The sequence below is a fragment of the Chenopodium quinoa genome, unplaced genomic scaffold (genome assembly GCF_001683475.1).
Source record: "Chenopodium quinoa cultivar QQ74 unplaced genomic scaffold, ASM168347v1, whole genome shotgun sequence".
Taxonomy (NCBI): Eukaryota; Viridiplantae; Streptophyta; class Magnoliopsida; order Caryophyllales; family Amaranthaceae; genus Chenopodium; species Chenopodium quinoa.
This window is the reverse complement of record NW_018744970.1, coordinates 429,246-447,770: the sequence shown is the minus strand read 5'-3', so window position 1 is coordinate 447,770 and position 18,525 is coordinate 429,246. Positions and strand designations below refer to the sequence as shown.

General features: G+C 42.4%; 1 protein-coding gene across 1 annotated transcript; it reads right to left on the bottom strand.

The window, feature by feature from the left end:
- Positions 1–11,540: 11,540 nt before the first annotated feature.
- Positions 11,541–13,674, bottom strand: LOC110706453. The gene is made up of 5 exons (XM_021884374.1): positions 13,526–13,674; positions 13,132–13,420; positions 12,860–13,032; positions 11,603–12,808; positions 11,541–11,553 (listed from the first exon to the last, which is right to left on the bottom strand). Exons 1-5 carry the CDS (start codon positions 13,672–13,674, stop codon positions 11,541–11,543), a joined length of 1,830 nt encoding a protein of 609 aa, XP_021740066.1.
- Between the last annotated feature and the right edge of the window lie 4,851 nt (positions 13,675–18,525).

Here is an 18,525-nt window from a genome sequence, read left to right as displayed (position 1 = left end):
CTTGGCCGACTGTTCGGCTTTGGTTATTTCCCTAGAGAAGGCAGAGGGTTGATCTCCAAGATGTTGCAGCCTGAGCTGCCAGTTCATAGGCTGATAGCAGTATGCCGCCTGTCCTCCAAAGAGGGCAGGCTGCATGTAAGGTAAAGCCGGCGACTGGTACAATTGCGGAGCCATGTACTAGACCGACTTGATCACATGAGGGCCAGACTGAAACCTGTGGGCTGCCTGCTGGAGTCTCATGTACAGACTTGGAATACCTTATAGAGGTATTCCAAAAGCTATCATGGTATGTCGACGTTGAAGCCGACTCTAATAGCTGGGTTTTCTTCTGCTCAATGGAATTTCGAGCATTAGAGAATGTTTTCTTGCTACCATCCGGCTGTATGTGCCAAATGGCTTTACTTGTGCCCGTTTCTGGGAAACGGAGCCTGGTGAGGTCGAATTGGGGCCCGGCCTTCTCCGTAGGGGAAGGATGAGGAGTCGGCTGGCGGTCCCTGACCAACTTCTGTTTGCCAGTCTAGGCTGGCTTCTTGGCCGACTGCTCCTTTCTAGGAGTAGGCGACTTCTTGGAGGCGATTTTTTTTATTTCACCCCTGAGACTACTCAGGAGTTTCATGAGTTCATCTCGAGTGACGTGAGTTAAACCTGCCGCCTATGAAGGATCACCCGTCCGCACCGAGGTCTTTTTTGGCTGACCAGCAGTTTTGCTTGGCCCCGCCTGATCAATGTGACGGTCCCGCTTTTCCCAACTGCAGATACGTCTTGAGATGAGGTACCCGTTAGGATCCACATAGTTTTCGACGTCAGCGTCGTCCCCTAAGTCATGGTCCGTCTGGACCACTTTGTCTTTTGGAGGTCGATTGGTCTCAGGATTCAGTACAGTGACTTGTGAAGCCATCTTAGAGGTACTCTCCCCACAGACGGCGCAAAATGTTTTGGGGGTTTTTGTCCCTTGGGAGAGTTACAACACTCAAACTGGATTTAGCAAAGGGCGCTAGTACTTGCAAAGCAAACGGACCGCCGGATGGTCGGTGGTCCGCCTCCGAAGATTAAGTTAGTAAGTATTCGGAGTAAAACGTGCGAAAATAAAGTTATCTGCTCGGATTCCAAGCACAGGTAAGGTGTTGTCTGTTTCTGGAAAACGACATCTCTGTAATAAATGTTTAAATGACGTATTGTCTCGTATTGCGTGTATCTCTGTCATAAATGAGAGAATTGGCTCTATTTATAGGGTCTCATGGAAAAGTGTGCCCTCCCTAGGATCTGGTGACCTAGGGATTAGGTCATGCCGCAAAACAACGCCTTAAGGTTTGGGCCCTTGAAGGCCGCCATTCCAGAAGCAATGCCTGAGTGACATGTGTCACTGAGAACAAAGGGCTTTCGGGCATCTCTTAGGGTGACACGTGTTTCCCTCTAAATGGTCCATGCTAGATCATCAATCATCCCATAATGGTGAGATGGTTGCCTACCACGTGTCATCATCTCAACGGTCCAGGTGGCACCTTTACCTATGACACATGGCGGCTTCTGATTGGGCCACTTGGCCGGGTATAAAAATACCCAAATCAAGACCTGCTCTCCTCCAAATCCCTCTGTTCCCCGTCTGGGACAACCTCAAAGGCTGGCACTGATATATTGCGCCGGCTCCTAGACCTTCTGGCCGTCTGTTTCGTTCTGGCCATTGTGTCCTGCACAGACACAGAGGGAGGAATTCTGGGATGAGCACATCGCTTCTGACTGTCCAGAAAAGGCACCCCCTGTTCTAGACTCAGCCGTCCCAGGGGACCGATTGAGTGTCCTAGGCAGTGCCGAGTGTGTGGATTGAGAACTCATTTATATTTTCTAAAACTATGTATATATACGGAGAAAGAATTGTATACAAGTTAAAAAATAGAAAAGCTAAAATGGTACAGGCGGTTACCTTACTTTAACTCTGGAAAATCTAAAAACCGCTACAGCCGGTAAACCGGGTGTTGAACTGCTAGCACACGGAAACTCGAAAATGCTCTAACGCAGACGGAGGCAGAGAATCTCTCTCTAAAAGCTCTCTCTTTTTCTCTCTAAAAAAGTCAAATGAACGCAAGGTGAGAGAAAAAGGGGGGTAAACTTCTATTTATAGAAGGTGAAAACGGGTGGAAAATTCTTGTTTAAAATTTAAATTTTACTATCCGTTACTGTTCACCTCTAATAGGTGGACACGTGTCACATGCCCCATGTGATACGCACGTGAGCCTTGTGAGGGGAAAATGTTTAGGGTAAAAATACCCTAGACACGTGGACCAATGAGAGCAGGCCACGTGTCGAGTTCAAGATGGCCCACGTAGGTTAATATCCCCTTGACACATGGCCCCTTTGGATAAATCTCTGAAATGACGGCCTTCAAGGGCCCAAATTCCAAGAAGCGCCGTTAAACGGCGCAGCCCACACATTCTCCAATGACCCTATAAATAGGGAGATATTTCCCCATTTTGGGGACACATTCAATCATTTATTACACCTACATTCTCTCTCATCAGAGAAACACCTGAATTTGGAATCCAAGCAAATCCCCACCTAAATTTCCGTACTCTTTATTCCCTTTCAAGTTACTAACTTGATCTTCGGAGGCGGAACTCCAACCACCCGGAGTCTCCGTTGTTTTGCAGGTACAACTCAGCCGGACTTGTCTTTGTGACGTAACTCTCCCAAGGGACAAAACCACCCAAAACAAGAGTGATGGGTGTCATTTATGGAACCCATTTGATGAGCATTTAGGTTGTTTTCTCCTTCCTTTTATGGCTTTCATTCTTAATAAATGCTTACTTTTATGCATTTGCCCTTAGTTTTACCTTTCCTATCTTATTTTGTAGCTTTTGTGCATTTCTTTGGTTTTTCTAGTCTTTTCTCCTTTATTTACTCTATTTTTGTGGTTGTAGGTACTGTACGTGGTTTGGATCTTGATATTGGTGATCTACTAAGGTGGAGGAAGCTTTTGGAGCAAGCTCATGGCAATTGGAAAGCTCAAGATAAAAGGAAGTGGAAATACAAAGTCTTAGCTCTTGCTCTCTCATGCCGTGCTCTCATGAATATGGGGTGTTGAACCCACAATCATGTGCTTTTGGGACTGCGTCTCTTAGTGTTCATCATCATCATAATCGTGCGACCTTAGCGAACGCACGAAGCCGCGATAAAGTTGGACAAACCCATAGATGCGCGGGTGCGCGAGGAATGGGCGCGGGCGCGCCTCCCCTACAGCACGGGCTCGCCTTCCTGGGTACTTGTTTGCTCGGTTTTTGTTTTTGCGCCTCTATAAATACCTTTGTAAACCCGATTTTTGGGGAAGTTTTAGAATAAGCTTCATTTCACATTTTTGATCATTTTTCTTAGCTTAGATAAGAGCTTCTCTCTCTAGTTCTAGGGTTAGTTTAGGAGTAAATTTCAGAGAGAGAAAGTGAGGAATTTCAATGGTGAATGAGAGATTGAAGATTCAATGGTGATAATTGTGTTGGAGATCTTTTCTATTATCAATGAGCATTCTTAAATCTATCTTATTTTATTGCTTTGTTTGATTTCATATTTGTTTGGTTTGATTTTGATGTTTAATAGTGGATTAGTGTCATTGTTCTCTATATTTTGATGATTTTTTATTTCTTTAGTTGTTTGTGACTAGATGATGATGTTTGAGTAGGTTTTTGCTAGGAATTGGGTGAAACTTGTATGATTGATTGATTGTGCTTAATTTGGGGATTGTGTTGATTTATTGTTAAGATTAAATTAATTAATGGAAGTTTGCATGTGTGTAATTTGATTAGGCCTTGAGAATTATGCTAGATTGCATTGTAGCTTCTAATGATACGGACAATTGATTTAGGAATTGCAATTGTCCATTGAGCTTGATTAGTGATGCTCCTAGTTAGAGTCTCTCGTAGTTGGCGCTAGTTTGATCTCTAGGAGATAGCTTGTTGACTCTTTTGATTGAGCTTGCCATTAGTCTTCACAACCGTTGATTTGCATATTGTTCTCGAGTTGCTATAATTGTCATGATTACTTGTTGATCCTCGTTCCTACTGTTTATTTGTTTGGTTCTTCATTTTATTGGTTGGTTATAGTGTTTACCTTTTATCCATAGACTTAGACCTAGCTTAGGCGCATAATTGAGAGCACTTCAACATTATCGTTCCTTTGGGTTCGACCCTTGACTTGCCTCTATACTTGTATATAGGTTTGTTAAGTGTTTATAAATTTAGTTTGATCGAGGGAGGATTAGTTTCAACAACCTAGTTCCACCCCTCATCAAAATGGCGCCGTTGCCAGGGAACGGTGTCTATGTTTGAGTGTTTTTTATTGCTTGAGTCTAGGTCTTTGTATATACTTTTCATTTATTTGATTTTTGTTTGTTTTGTGAAAAAAAGGGCATGTCTATCTTTTAAACAATATAACAATGACCCTTTTTGTGAATATTTCCATAGACTTGAGGGATTTCTTGACTATCATTGTTGTAGTCTTTGGGAGGCTTGTGAGATTTGTTATTTTGGTTTGAGTGAAAAAATTAGGAATGAAGTTGAATGCATGCATAATGGTAGATTTAGAGCATTTTCAATTGATGATGCTTGGAATTTTTATGTTTGGTATGCTAGGGATGTTCATAATGGGGGTAATCATGCTTCTAATTTTGATGTGCAATGTGTTAATTCTCCTAATGCTAGCATGATTTCCCATGATATGTCACATGATCCCATAGTTGAACTAGAACAAATGCTTTCAGTTCTATTTCCCCTTGTATTCATGATAATGATGTGCATTCTCAAGTTAACAAATCATGATTTTAATGTGCATGGTCCTACCCTTGGCTGTGACTCTTGATTTAGGTATTTTATACCCTGCCAAGTGGCCCAATTAGAGCATGACACATGTCACTAGAAGGGGCAACTACTTGGACCTTCCAGATGGTGACACGTGTTGAGCAGATATTGCACCCTAGGAACGGCGACTTTCAAGGCCCAAATGCCAAGGGCCCCTTAAAAAACGACGTGCCCTAATCCCTAGGTCACCAGATCCTAGGGAGGGCACACTTTCTAAAAGGACCCTATAAATAGGGACATTCTTACATTTATGGCAACACAGAGAAAAAGAGAGAGATATACACGCACTACGAGACAATACGTCACTTACTACAGAGTTGTCATTTTCAAAGAACAGACATCAATTTACCTCTTCTTGGAATCCAAGCAGATAACTTTACTTCCGCACGTTTTATTACCGAACGTTTACTAACTTAATCTTTGGAGGTGGACCACCGACCATTCGGCGGTCCGTTTGCTTTGCAGGTACATGCGTCCATTGTTGAACCAAGTTTTAGTGTTGTAACTCTCCCAAGGGACAAAAACCCCCGAAACATTTGGCGCCGTCTGTGGGGAGAGTACCTCTGAAATGGCTTCACAAGTACCTGTACCGAATCAAAAGGCCAATCGGCCTCCTAAAGACATAGTGGTCCAAACGGACCATGACTCAGGTGACGACGCTGATGTCGAAATCTATGTAGATCCAAATGGATCCCTCATCTTTAAACGCATCCGCAGTAAGGAGAGGCGGGAGCGTCACCATGACCAATCAGGGCCAAGCAAAACTGTTGGTCAGCCAAAGAAGCCCTCGGGGCGGCCGGTTGATCCTTCCCAGGCGGCAGGATCAACTCCCATCACTCGAGATGAACTAATGACACTCATGAGCAGCCTTAGGGGAGAAATCAAACAACTCGCCTCAAAGAAGTCGCCTACTCCTAGAAAGGAGCAGTCGGCCAAGAAGCCAGCCCAAGCTGGAAAACAGAAGTCGGTCAGGGACCGTCAGCCGACTCCTCATCCTGCCCCTACGGAGAAGGCCCGGCCCCAATTTGACCTTACTCGGCTCCGTTTTCCAGAAACGGGCACAAGAAAAGCCATCCGGCACATACAGCCGGATGGTAGCAAGAAAATATTCTCTGACTCTTGGCAATACATTGAGCAAAAGAGGACCCAGCTATCAGAGTCGGCTTCAACTTCGACTTATCATGATAGCTTTCGGAATACCTCTGTGAGGTGTTCCCAGTCTGTACATGAGACTCCAGCAAGTAGCCCACGGGTTCAGTCTGGTCCTCATATGATCCAGTCGGCCCAGTACATGGCACAACTATTGTACCAGGCGCCAGTTTTACCTTACATGCAACCTGCCCTCTTAAGAGTACAGGTGGCATACGACTATCAGCCAATGAACTGGCAGCTTAGGCTGCAACACCTTGGAGATCAACCCTCTGCTTTCTCAAGGGAAAAAACTGAGACCGTACAGCCGGCTAAAGTTAAAAACGTTCTGGTTGGAGCCTATGACGGGACCTCCAACCCGGAAGACCACCTGTTAGCATATACCCACCTCATGTATCTACAGGGGTTGGATGATGTCGCATGGTGTTGTATATTTAGAGTAACACTCGAAATACACAAGGGATAAACCAAGGGATAGTTAAGGCTAAAGAACTAAAGGCTTCTTAGATAAAGTCACACCACTAAGAAACTGTTTGGATTCCTAAGATCACAAGCCAACTAGTAGCCTAAACTAGCTAACTAAGCAAAGGAAATGAAATTCCAAATCCAAGAATTTCAAGGTTTTGTTTCTAATCCAAGAAACGAATGTAAGACAAGTTTTTTTATTTAAATAATCTTATTTTTTCATTCACATTTGCTTGCTATTTATAGTAAACAAGCATCCTTAAGTACAAGCTATCTTAAGTGGCTGTTCAGCTCACTTATTACACGCCTAAGCTAAAGCTAAGTACAAATTGGCTTTTTGTTGTCTAGATACATTAATAAAAGAATCCTAATTTAACTAGATACATCAAAGAGAAAATGGTGGCTTATAACCTCCAAATTAAGGCTGAAATAAAATCAGAATTAAGAGAGTGTAACTCCCCTTAATTCACGCCCATCCAAGCAGCAAGTTGGAGATGTATTTCCTCCAATATTCACGCCCAAATTCAAACAACAAAGAAGTGTAACTCCTCCTTGGTTCAAGCCTTAAAATTATCTTGAATGTATGTGGACAAGGGTGTACTTGGACGCCCTTTAGTTGCTCCAAAAGCTGACTGAATTAAACAGCCAATTGAAGGCTGAAATTAAGGCTTAAGATGCTCCAATGTTGACTGATATCAACGGCCACTTAAAGGCTGAAGTTAAGGCTTGTAATGGCTTGTAATTCCTCTTTGAAAACTGATTGTAACTCCCAAGTCAAAGCTTTGAAATTCCTTGTAAAAGAATTTCGGATTCCAAGCTTAAATGGCTGCCATTTTGATGTATCTTTGCACTTGTACTTTTGTGTGAATGTGACAATATTTTTTGAACTAAAATCAGCTAAAAGAACTAACAAAAAATATAACTAATTTGAAAACTTAAAATGACTAAAGTTTACAATTTATTCAAAGCATAAAAAGAACTAGAATAAACTAGTTAATAAGAACAACAAGAAATTCAAGGGATTGAATATCTTGCTGCCCATGGATAGAATGCATAGCACCAATACATGATGCTACGTCTTGAACCAAAGAAATGTCCATAACCAAGTTGTTAGTCTTGGCTACAACACATGGTGTCGTTGCTTTCCAGCCACCCTGAAGACGCTTGCTGATGAGAAGGCTGGTTGCATAAATAGCTTCAAGATGCTTGCGTTCTTGTTTGCTTCAAAATTCTCTATGAACATCCCTGCCAAAAAGAAAAGTCTTGACTTGGGCAATGTACAGCAGGGAGATAGAGAAGGCTTGCGTTCCTATGCGAGGCGGTTCAATCTGGTCCGAATCCAGATTCATGGGTTGTCTGATGAGGTTGCTTTCACATACTTCTTTAAGGGTCTGAAGGATGGGTCTACTTTTAAGTACGAACAAGTCTGCAAACAAATCTTTACTCTGCAAGGAGCCTCGCGAGAGGCGGAAGCCTATATACAGGCGATCGAACTCTACTCCTCCAATAAGCAGTCGGACCATAAGAAGTCTGACCGGCAGAAAGATAGTCGGCCTGCTCAGCCGGCTCCAAAGCAAGAAGAGAGCAAAACCAAAAAGCAAGTATGGGTCATTTATAACTCTGATCAACCGGCCCAGAAGAAGAAAAAAGAGTGGAAACCGTACATCTTAAGGTACGAATTACACAAGGACTGCTGCTCCATCCTCTTGGAAATTAAGGATCGGCTGACTCTTGAGAAGCCGACTCCTATGAAAGGTTCCGCTGAAAATCGGAACAAGAACAAGCATTGCCATTTCCATGAGGATGTTGGCCATGACACGAACGACTGCTTTAGTCTCAAGCGGGAAATCGACCGTCTGGCCGACAAAGGACAGCTGAAGTCCTATGTGAAGTCCAAAGTGACTTCAAAGGCAAATTAAGGGCAATCCAAGAAAAAGACTCCCTAGCCTGCTGTGAGTGCCGAAACTGATGAAGAACCGGTATACACCATAGCCGGCGGCTTTGCCGGTGGTGGCCCGACCATTCGGGTCACCAAGGACCATCTAAGGAAAATGGTCAACTCTGTTGAGGAAGGGGATGCAGCAGGCACATCCGCCTTCCATAAAGTTGTCATCACTGAACAGGATAGATGCAAAGTCCGTCGGCCGTATGATGACCCTGTTGTCATTGAATGCAAGGTTGCCAACCAGCTGGTTGGCTGAATTCTGATTGACACAAGAAGCTCCTCTGACCTCATCAGCCTCAAATGCTTATCCAATCTCAAGTACAAACCGGATAGCATGATAGAGGTCTCCCACACCCTTGTTGGGTTTGGGGGAGGACTTGTGCACCTAGTCGGATGCATTAACTTACCTGTCCGCCTGGGAAGCAGGGGAGACGTTTCGCACATGACCATCCATTTCCTAGTAGTTGAAGAGCTCACACCTTACAACCTCATCTTTGGCCGTCCCACTCTTAATGAGTGTAAGTCCGTCATCATCCCTGCTCATGTGAATTATTGATCCGAAAATCAACAAGCACACGCCTAAATTGATTTATTTTGCTAACTAACTGATTTTAAAAGCAACTAAATAAAGATTAAAGATCCTAATGCTTGAACCAAGAAAAACCCTTTCAAGTGAAAGGTAAAAACTTGAAAGCAAAATCTAAGTAAAGAAAATTCAAGAAAGTTCAAGAAAGTGAACTAGACTCCAAGAAAAACCACTAAGCAAACCGTGGCTTTGCTTTGATATCCAAGAAAGTGTCCATGCAATGCTTGGCTTGAATCAATGTTTAGGGACAAGCTATTTTGATGCATGATAAGCAAATCTTCGAAGTTCTCCATGCTTAAACTTGCATCATCCTCCTCTTCTTCGAAAGAATTTGTCCTCAAATCTCGAAGTTCTTCATCAGGAATATACTTAGCCAAATCGCCAACATTGAATGTAGCACTAACTCCATATTCTCCCGGAAGTTCTAACTTATAAGCATTGTCATTGATCTTCTCAATAATCTTGAAAGGACCTTCACTTCTAGGAATCAACTTATTCTTGCGTTTTCCTGGAAATCTTTCCTTTCTCAAATGTAACCATACCAAGTCTCCAACATTGTAACCTTGTTGCTCTCTATGCTTGTTTGCTCTAGCTTTGTACATGTCATTTACTTTCTCTATTCTTGTTCGAACTTGAGCATGTAATTTCAGCATACTCTTCAACTTAGACTCGGCATCTTTGTGAATTAACTCACCCTTTGGAAATGGAACAAGATCAATTGGAAGTTTCGGATTGACTACATAGACTACCTCAAAAGGACTATGTTTGGTAGCATATGTAGGTGATCTATTATAAGCAAACTCCGCATGAGCTAACTTGATGTCCCAATCCTTTTGTGTCTTACTCACTAACCCACGCAAAAGCGCACCAAGAGTACGATTAGTAACCTCGGTTTGTCCATCAGTTTGTGGATGGTAAGATGTACTAAAGAGTAATTTAGTTCCCACAAGCTTCCTTAAAGACTTCCAAAAGAAACTCATGAACTTTGTATCTCGATCACTCACAATAGTTTTTGGAATTCCATGCAATCTAACAATCTCCTTGAAGTATAATTCCGCCACTTTCATAGCATCATCCACTTTGTGACAAGGAACAAAATGAGCCATCTTAGAGAACCTATCCACAAAAACCATAATAGAGTCTTTCCCCCGTTGTGTTCTTGGCAATCCCACAATAAAATCCACAGAAATATCTTCCCAAGGTGAATCTGGAACAGGTAAAGGAGTATACAAGCGTTGATGAAAAGTAGCCTTCGCTTTTTGACAAGTTGCACACCTAGAAATAACTAGTTGCACATCCGTGAGCATCTTAGGCCAATAGAAGTGTTCTTGTAACATACTCAAGGTCTTTGTAATGCCAAAGTGACCAGCAATTCCTCCCCCATGAGCTTCTCTAACAACTAGCTCTCTAATAGAACACTTAGGAAGACAAAGTCGATTTCCTTTGAAAAGAAAACCATCTTGCAGCAAATAAGAACCCACAGCTCCTTTAGAACACTCTTCAATCAATGTAGCAAAATCATCATCACCTCTGTAGTATTCTTTGATTAATTCAAAACCAAGTAGCTTGCTATTTAGAATTCCAATCAAAGTGTATCTTCTAGATAATGCATCAGCCACAACATTCGATTTCCCTTCTTTGTACCTTGAAGAAAAATTAAATGATTGTAAAAATTCAACCCACGTAGCATGTCTAGGATTGAGCTTTTGTTGTCCATGTATGAACTTCAATGCTTCATGATCAGAATGCAACACAAAGTGATTATGTCAGAGATAATGACTCCAATGATCTAAAGCTCTAACAATGGCATAGAACTCTTTATCATAAGTAGAATAGTTCAATCGAGCTCCTACTAATTTCTCACTGAAATATGCAATAGGCCTCGTTTTTTGGAGTAAAACTGCTCCAATTCCAACTCCACTAGCATCGATTTCAACTTCAAAAGGACTTGAGAAATCTGGTAACGCAAGTATAGGTGCTTCACATAGCTTCTTTTTAACCAACTCAAACGCACTTTGAGCTTCTTTAGTCCATTCAAATTTACCCTTGTCCTTCTTCAAACATTCGGTCATAGGCGCCACAATACATGAGAAATTCTTGACAAATCTTCTATAGAACGAAGCTAGACCATGAAAAGACCTTACTTCACTCATATTAGTAGGAATAGGCCAAGTTTTAATAGCCTCTACTTTCGAATGATCAACTGAAACTCCATCTTTTGATACAACATAACCAAGAAAAGTAACACTAGGAACTAAGAAGTAGCATTTTTCAAGCTTAGCATAGAGTTTCTTCTCTCTTAACACTTCAAACACACTTGTTAGATGATTTAGATGATCATGCAAATTTTTAGAGTATATCAGAATATCATCTAAATAAACAACAACAAACTTGCCAAGGAAAGGTTTAAGTACCTCATGCATCAACCTCATGAAAGTGCTAGGTGCATTAGTGAGTCCAAACGGCATCACCAACCATTCATACAACCCTAACTTAGTCTTGAATGCTGTCTTCCACTCATCTCCTTCTCTCATTTGAATTTGATGATAACCACTCATAAGATCAATCTTAGAAAACAACCTTGAACCATGAAGTTCATCAAGTAGATCATCTAACCTTGGAATAGGAAATCGGTATTTGATAGTGATGTTATTCACACTCCTACTATCAATACACATGCGCCAACTCCCATCTTTCTTTGGGACAAGTAAAGTAGGCACGGCACAAGGGCTCATACTTTCCCTCACATATCCTCTAGCCATAATCTCTTCAATTTGCCTTTGCATCTCCTTCGTTTCTTCCGGATTACTTCTATAGGCTGCCTTATTAGGTAATGGTGCTCCCGGAATTAAGTCAATTTTATGCTCTATCCCACGAATAGGAGGTAGTCCCGGAGGTAATTCCTTAAGAAAGACATCCTTGAATTCTTCTAAAACAGATTCCAATTCATACGGCCTCTTTGCTTGTTTATTTTGATCAATTCGAATCTCATTAGAAACAAGTATATATACCACATTGTTGCTGCAAATCTCTTTTTCTAATTCCCTCTCACTAATCAAAAAAGAACTCTTCGAATTAGAGGTAACATTAGAAGACTTGTTGCTTATCAAAGGTTTTAAAGCAACCGGTCTCTCTTTTTCTCCTTTTCTCACAACATACACATTAGTCCTTCCATAAAACTTCACAAATCTATCATATTTCCAAGGACGGCCTAATATTATATGACAAGCATCCATAGGACAAACATCACACAAAACTTTATCATGAAATTTACCAATTGAAAAGGAGATTAAGGCTTGTTTAGTTACCTTAACATCACTCGAATTATTAAGCCAATGAAGCTTATAAGGGCTTGGATGTTCAGTAGTTGGCCACTTCAATTTGTCTACCAAAGTAGTAGATACCACATTAGTGCAACTCCCCGTGTCTATGATCATGTCACACAACCTATCTTCTACCTTGCACCTTGTAAGAAAGATTTTCTCCCTTTGATTGTTTTCCATAGGTACGGTTTTAGAGTGTAGCGCCCTTCTTAGAACCAAACTTTGACCATGAGTCTCGGGATCAATTTCGTCAATATGCCCCTCCTCTTCTTCAACGTTTTCCTCTTCGTTCTTTTCTACATAGTCACTACCTTGCTCACACTTATCTTGTTCTTTCTCCCACTCTTGAGCAGTCATTACTCTTTTTGATGGACAATTAGTTGCAATGTGACCAACACTACCACACTTGAAGCACTTCTTATCTTCAACAAGCTTTTTAGGAGCTTCAAATTTTGATTTAGTCTCCTTGTAGTTGGAACTAGAACCACTTTTCTCCAAGCTGTTCCTCTCAAAAGGTTAAGTGAAACCTTTCACAAAGGGCTTAGTGTACGTCTCTTTCTTCCCCTTTATCTGTTTTTCAACTTTCAAAGCTACCTTGCAAACATCATCAAAGGACCAATATTGTTGCAATTCAACTTTTTCAGCAATATTATCATTCAACCCCGAAATAAATCTATCAATCTTATGCTCAACAATCTCCTCTAAGCCACATAGCATGCATAACTTTTCAAATTGACCAATATAATTCTCAACAGTCATAGAATTTGTTTAAAAAGTTGCATCTTAAGATAAACATCTTGAATATAATCACTAGGTACGAACCTTTTTTTTCATGTGCTTCTTGAGTTGTTCCCAAGTTGAGATTCTTGCACGCCCCTCCTTATGCCTCTTCTTCTTTAGATTATCATACCAAAGACTAACATAACCGGTCAGTTTTAATTCAGCCAATTTGCATCTTTTCCTTTCATCATACTCCTTGTAATCAAAGAGTGTCTCGGCCCTTCTAATCCACTCAAAGTATTTTTCAGGTTCATTCATACTCCCATTGAATTCGGGAAGATCTAATCTAAGGTTCCTATCATCATCCTTCAGTCTATCTCTTCTCCTAGGCCTTGGTGATTCATCACTTGAAGAATAATTATTTCGTGGCCTCCTTGGGTTCCTCCTTGGTTGTTCTTCCTCACTTGAACCAGAATTAGGGTTAGAATTCCCTTACCTTGAAGAATCTCCAGCAAGAGTATCAAGCCTTTTTAATATCTCATCCATCCTTGCTGCCAACTCGTCAATTCGCCTATCTCTTCTAAGATTTTGAGCCTGTTCTAAGGTTAATCCCCTTGGAACCTGTGGAACCTCCTCGTCACTCATGATAACTAAACAAACCAAGTCAGTTCATGCAAAAATCTTGATTAAAAGATCGAATCTTGAAGGAAAACTAGGCAACACAAAAACCGGACTCCCAATCGCAAATCAGTGCACAAATACCACACGTTTGAGGCTGTGTAGAGCGCGTTACTCAACTAAAAATTATGAAATTTTATATGGTGATTTCTGGACGTTTTTATAGTTCAATGAAAAAATAATCACGTAAAAATTCCCAGCCAATTGTTCCCAGCTTAATTTTTACCGAAGTTGCGCAAACCTGCTCTGATACCAAAGATGATGTGAATTATTGATCCGAAAATCAACAAAACACAAGGGATTTGTTTAAGTCTAATTCTATACAGGAAATCCACCAAGAATTAAACAAAAACTAAGATTAATCAATTAAGAATCCACCTAATTAATCAATCCAAACGAATGTTTTAACTAAAACAAGCAAAACAACAATTGATCACAATCAACAAAAACTCAAGTACTTAAGAAATAAATCTGAATATTAATCTCTCTGTCATTCGTGTGTTTTACAGCCCTTTTTATAGACTTAGTTTACCTAGGAAGATTAGGACAAGTTCCTAATTCAATCCTAATTAAACTAGAATTCTAACTTGCTTGAAGAGCAAGCACCTTGGAGCACAAGCACACGCCTAAACTGATTTATTTTGCTAACTAACTGATTTAAAAGCAACTAAACAAAGATTAAAGATCCTAATGCTTGAACCAAGAAAAACCCTTTCAAGTGAAAGGTAAAAACTTGTAAGCAAAATCTAAGTAAAGAAAATTCAAGAAAGTTCAAGAAAGTGAACTAGACTCCAAGAAAAACCACTAAGCAAACCGTGGCTTTTCTTTGATATCCAAGAAAGTGTCCATGCAATGCTTGGCTTGAATCAATGTTTAGGGACAAGCTATCTTGATGCATGATAAGCAAATCTTCGAAGTTCTCCATGCTTAGACTTGCATCACCTGCACTTATGCTACTCAAAGTATGAGAAGGATGATGGAACAGTCGGTTCCCTTAATGGGGACCAAAAGACAGCTCGAGAGTATTACCTCTCGGACGTCAAGCCCGCAGTCGTAGCATCCGGTCGGGGCAAGAAAACGATCGACCTCGACGATGTCAAGGAAGAACAGTCGGCCCCACCAGCTGGAAAGAAAAGAAAGACTGATCCGCTGGTGGTGGTCAAACAAGAAAAACAATAGGAATCACTGACCGGGGAACGGTCGGATGATCTCCTTCCCCAACCTGCTGGTGAGCACATCGATATCCCTCTGGACGACAGCCGCCCAGAGCGGACGGTTAAGGCGGGGACGGCTGCACTTGCAGAGCTAGGTGAAAGCCTTCATCAGCTGCTGAGAGAATTCAAAGACATCTTTGCCTTTGAAGTGGAGGAGATGCCAGGCATCAGCCTGGATCTTGCTGTCCACAAACTTGTCGTGGATCCTAAAAAGAAGCCCATCCGGCAAAAGAAAATAAAACACGGCGAAGAAAGAAGTCAGGCGGCTGCTGCCAAAGTAAAAAAGCTGCTGGATGCCAAGTTCATTCGGCCGTGCAATTTCCCTAAATGGGTAGCTAACATTGTGTTAGTAAAAAAGCCGAATGGAACTTGGCGGATATGTGTTGACTACACAGCCCTCAACAAGGCATGTCCAAAGTATAGTTATCCATTGCCCAAGATCGACAGTCTGGTCGACTCAACAGGCGGACATGCCTTGATGAGCTTTATGGACGCCTATTCAGGTTTCCATCAGATCCCCCTGTGGAAAAAAGATCAAGAAAAGACGGTATTCGTCACTGATTAGGGGTTGTTCTGTTATACGGTGATGCCATTTGGTTTGAAGAATGCGCCTGCTACTTTCCAATGAATGATTAATACGGTCTTCATTAATCAAATCGGAAGGAATGTAGAGGCGTACATTGATGACATGATAGTCAAATCCAAACAAAAGGCGGATCATCTTGTTGATCTCCGAGAAACATTCGCCACACTCAGGCGGCACAAGGTCATGCAAAACCCAAAAAGTGTGTCTTTGGTGTTGAGTCTGGGAAGTTTCTTAGATTTTTGATTGACCAAAGGGGAATAAACGCCAACCCTGAGAAAATACAGGCGGTAATCGACGACATGCAGTCGCCCCGTACTGTGAAGGAAGTGCAAAAGCTAACAGGTTGTCTTGCGGCCTTGGGGAGATTCCTCAGTCGGTCAGGCGACAAGTGTCTCTACTTCTTCCAAGAAATAAAAAAGAAGACCAACATTGAATGGGGGGATGATGTAGAGGCGGCCTTTCAAAGACTGAAAACTCATTTGCACTCTTTGCCGAGGCTTGTCAGCCCTTTGCCCAAAGAGAAGCTCTTCATGCATTTAGCCGTCTCTGACCATGCCCTCAGTGCCGTTCTCTTAGTTGAAAGTGACGGCACTCAGCTCCCGGTGTTTTTTATTAGCCATGTTCTGAGGAACGCAGAGCTTTGGTACCCCATGGTTGAGAAATTTGGCCTTGCCCTGTACCCGGCCATCAAGAAACTAAAACCCTACTTCTTGGCGCATGCGGTAGAAGTCTATACTGACCAACCGATCAAACGGCCACTCACTACCTTGGAGTCTTCTGGACGAATGCTTAAATGTGCTATTTAAATGCAAGGATTAGAAATCACTTTCGAACCAAGGAAGGCAATAAAGGGGCAAGCATTCGCCGACTTTATTGTCAAAATGACAAGGCCGGTTGTACCGGACAATACAGACCAGGTTTGAAACTGTGTGTGGATGGGAGCTCCACTGTGAACGGCTATGGTGCAGGGATTATCTGTCAATCTCCTGAGGGAGACAAGTACGAATATGCACTACATTTCAAGTTCCAGGTCTCGAACAATGAGGCCGAGCATGAGGCCCTGCTGGCCGGCATTTGGTATTGCAAGGCGGCAGGGGCAAGGAAGATAGCCGCCTGCTCTGATTCTCAATTAGTCGTATTCCAGGTTAATGGGACGTACGAGGCCACTCATCCGGCCATGATAAAATATTTGTAGGCGGTCAAATGTAAAATTGGTACACTTGAGGAGTTTCAGTTAACTCAGGTGCCCAGGTCGTCAAATAATGAGGCGGATGCTCTGTCAAAACTAGCATCATCCGCCTCTTGTGAAACGCCTCGGTCGGTCTTCTAGGAGGTCATGGAAAAAAGAAGTATATCTAATGAAGACCCTATTGGAATTCTCGACCGAAGCTCTACCTGGATGGACAGCATCCGGGCTTATCTTGCAGACGGCACACTCCCTGATTTACCTCGGGAGGCCGCTGTTCTAAAAAAGAAAGCGGCAAACTTCGAGCTGAGACAAGGAGAACTTTTCAAAGCTGGTTTCTTGAAACCCCTATTGAAGTGTGTTACCCTAGAAAAGGGTAGAGAGGTCCTCGAAGATTTGCATGCGGGTTTCTGCGCCTCCCACATAGGCGGCAGGTTTTTAGCTGCCAAGGCCAGGCGGCTCTTTTTCTGGCCAACTCTGGAGTCGGACGCTATGGAAATGGTCAAAAAATGTGACAAGTGTCAAAAGTTTGGCAGACTCATCCATCGTCTGGCGACGGACCTCACGGCCATCCACAGCCCAATTCCCTTTGCCAAATGGGGCATGGACATACTTGGGCCTTACACCGCGGCCCCAGGCGGCAAGCGCTACATATTGGTAGGTGTGGATTACTTTACCAAGTGGGTAGAGGTGGAGGCGGTAAAAAACATTAAGACAAAAGATGTCATTTCCTTCATCTTGAGGAATATTATCACTCGTTTCGGGGTGCCCATGTCTATGGTTTTTGACAATGGTCCTCAATTTGAGAGGCCTCAACTCAAGACTTGGCTGGGAGAGCAAGGGGTCTCAAGCCTCTTTGTATCAGTCGGCCGCCCTCAAGCAAACGGCCAGGTTGAAGCCTTCAGTAAGCTAATCTCCGACGGGATTAAAAAGAAAATTGAACAGGCTGGTGGCCTTTGGGCGGATGAACTACCACACGTCCTCTGGTCCATCAGAACGACTGTTAAAGGGGCGACTAGAGAAACCCCGGTCCTCATGGTGTATGGTGAAGAAGCTGTCCTACCCATTGAACACTATGAGCCGACTCTTCGAGTCATGTTATATGACGAAGAAGCAAACTGGGAGGCCATGCGGCTAGCATTGGACTCACTTCCAGAGCGAAGAGGCAATGCCACCTTGCGCCATGAGATTTACCGTCTGAGAATGACACCGGCTTACAACAAAAGAGTACACAAGCGTTCTCTCAAAGTGGGGGACTTTGTGCTACGGAAAATGGAGGCAATCGGTAGGGCGAATGAGCAGGGAAAGTTGACCCCAAATTGGGAAGGTCCCTAGCGAATATATGAGGGAGTAAGAGACGGCACCTAGCGCCTGGAAGAACCAGAAGGCAGGTAGGTGCATAGAACTTGGCATGTGGACAACTTGAAAAAGTACCATTTCTAAGTACAAATGTAAATACCTCAAATTTTGTCACTTCAAACTTTGCTAATGAGAATATGCTTTCATTTTTCAACTTTTATTTTTATTTTAAATATCGCCTGTACAAAATACAGACGGCCAATGTATTTGGGTAGAGTCTGTCCCAATAACAGACGCCCCAACCTTTATGAAGGAACCGACTACTCTAGAGCAGTCGTTCCTACGAAATTCTTACTGCATTATGTTAAACACTTAACGAATATTTGCTTAAATCATTTTAAGGCCAATGGCCGGATATTAAGAAAAACGCATAGAGGCCGAATGGTCACAATTTTCTCCAATATGAGTATGACCGTCTGCTCCAACATGAGTCAGATAACCGGCGACGCCCATTCAGGCGAATTCGTCGAGGA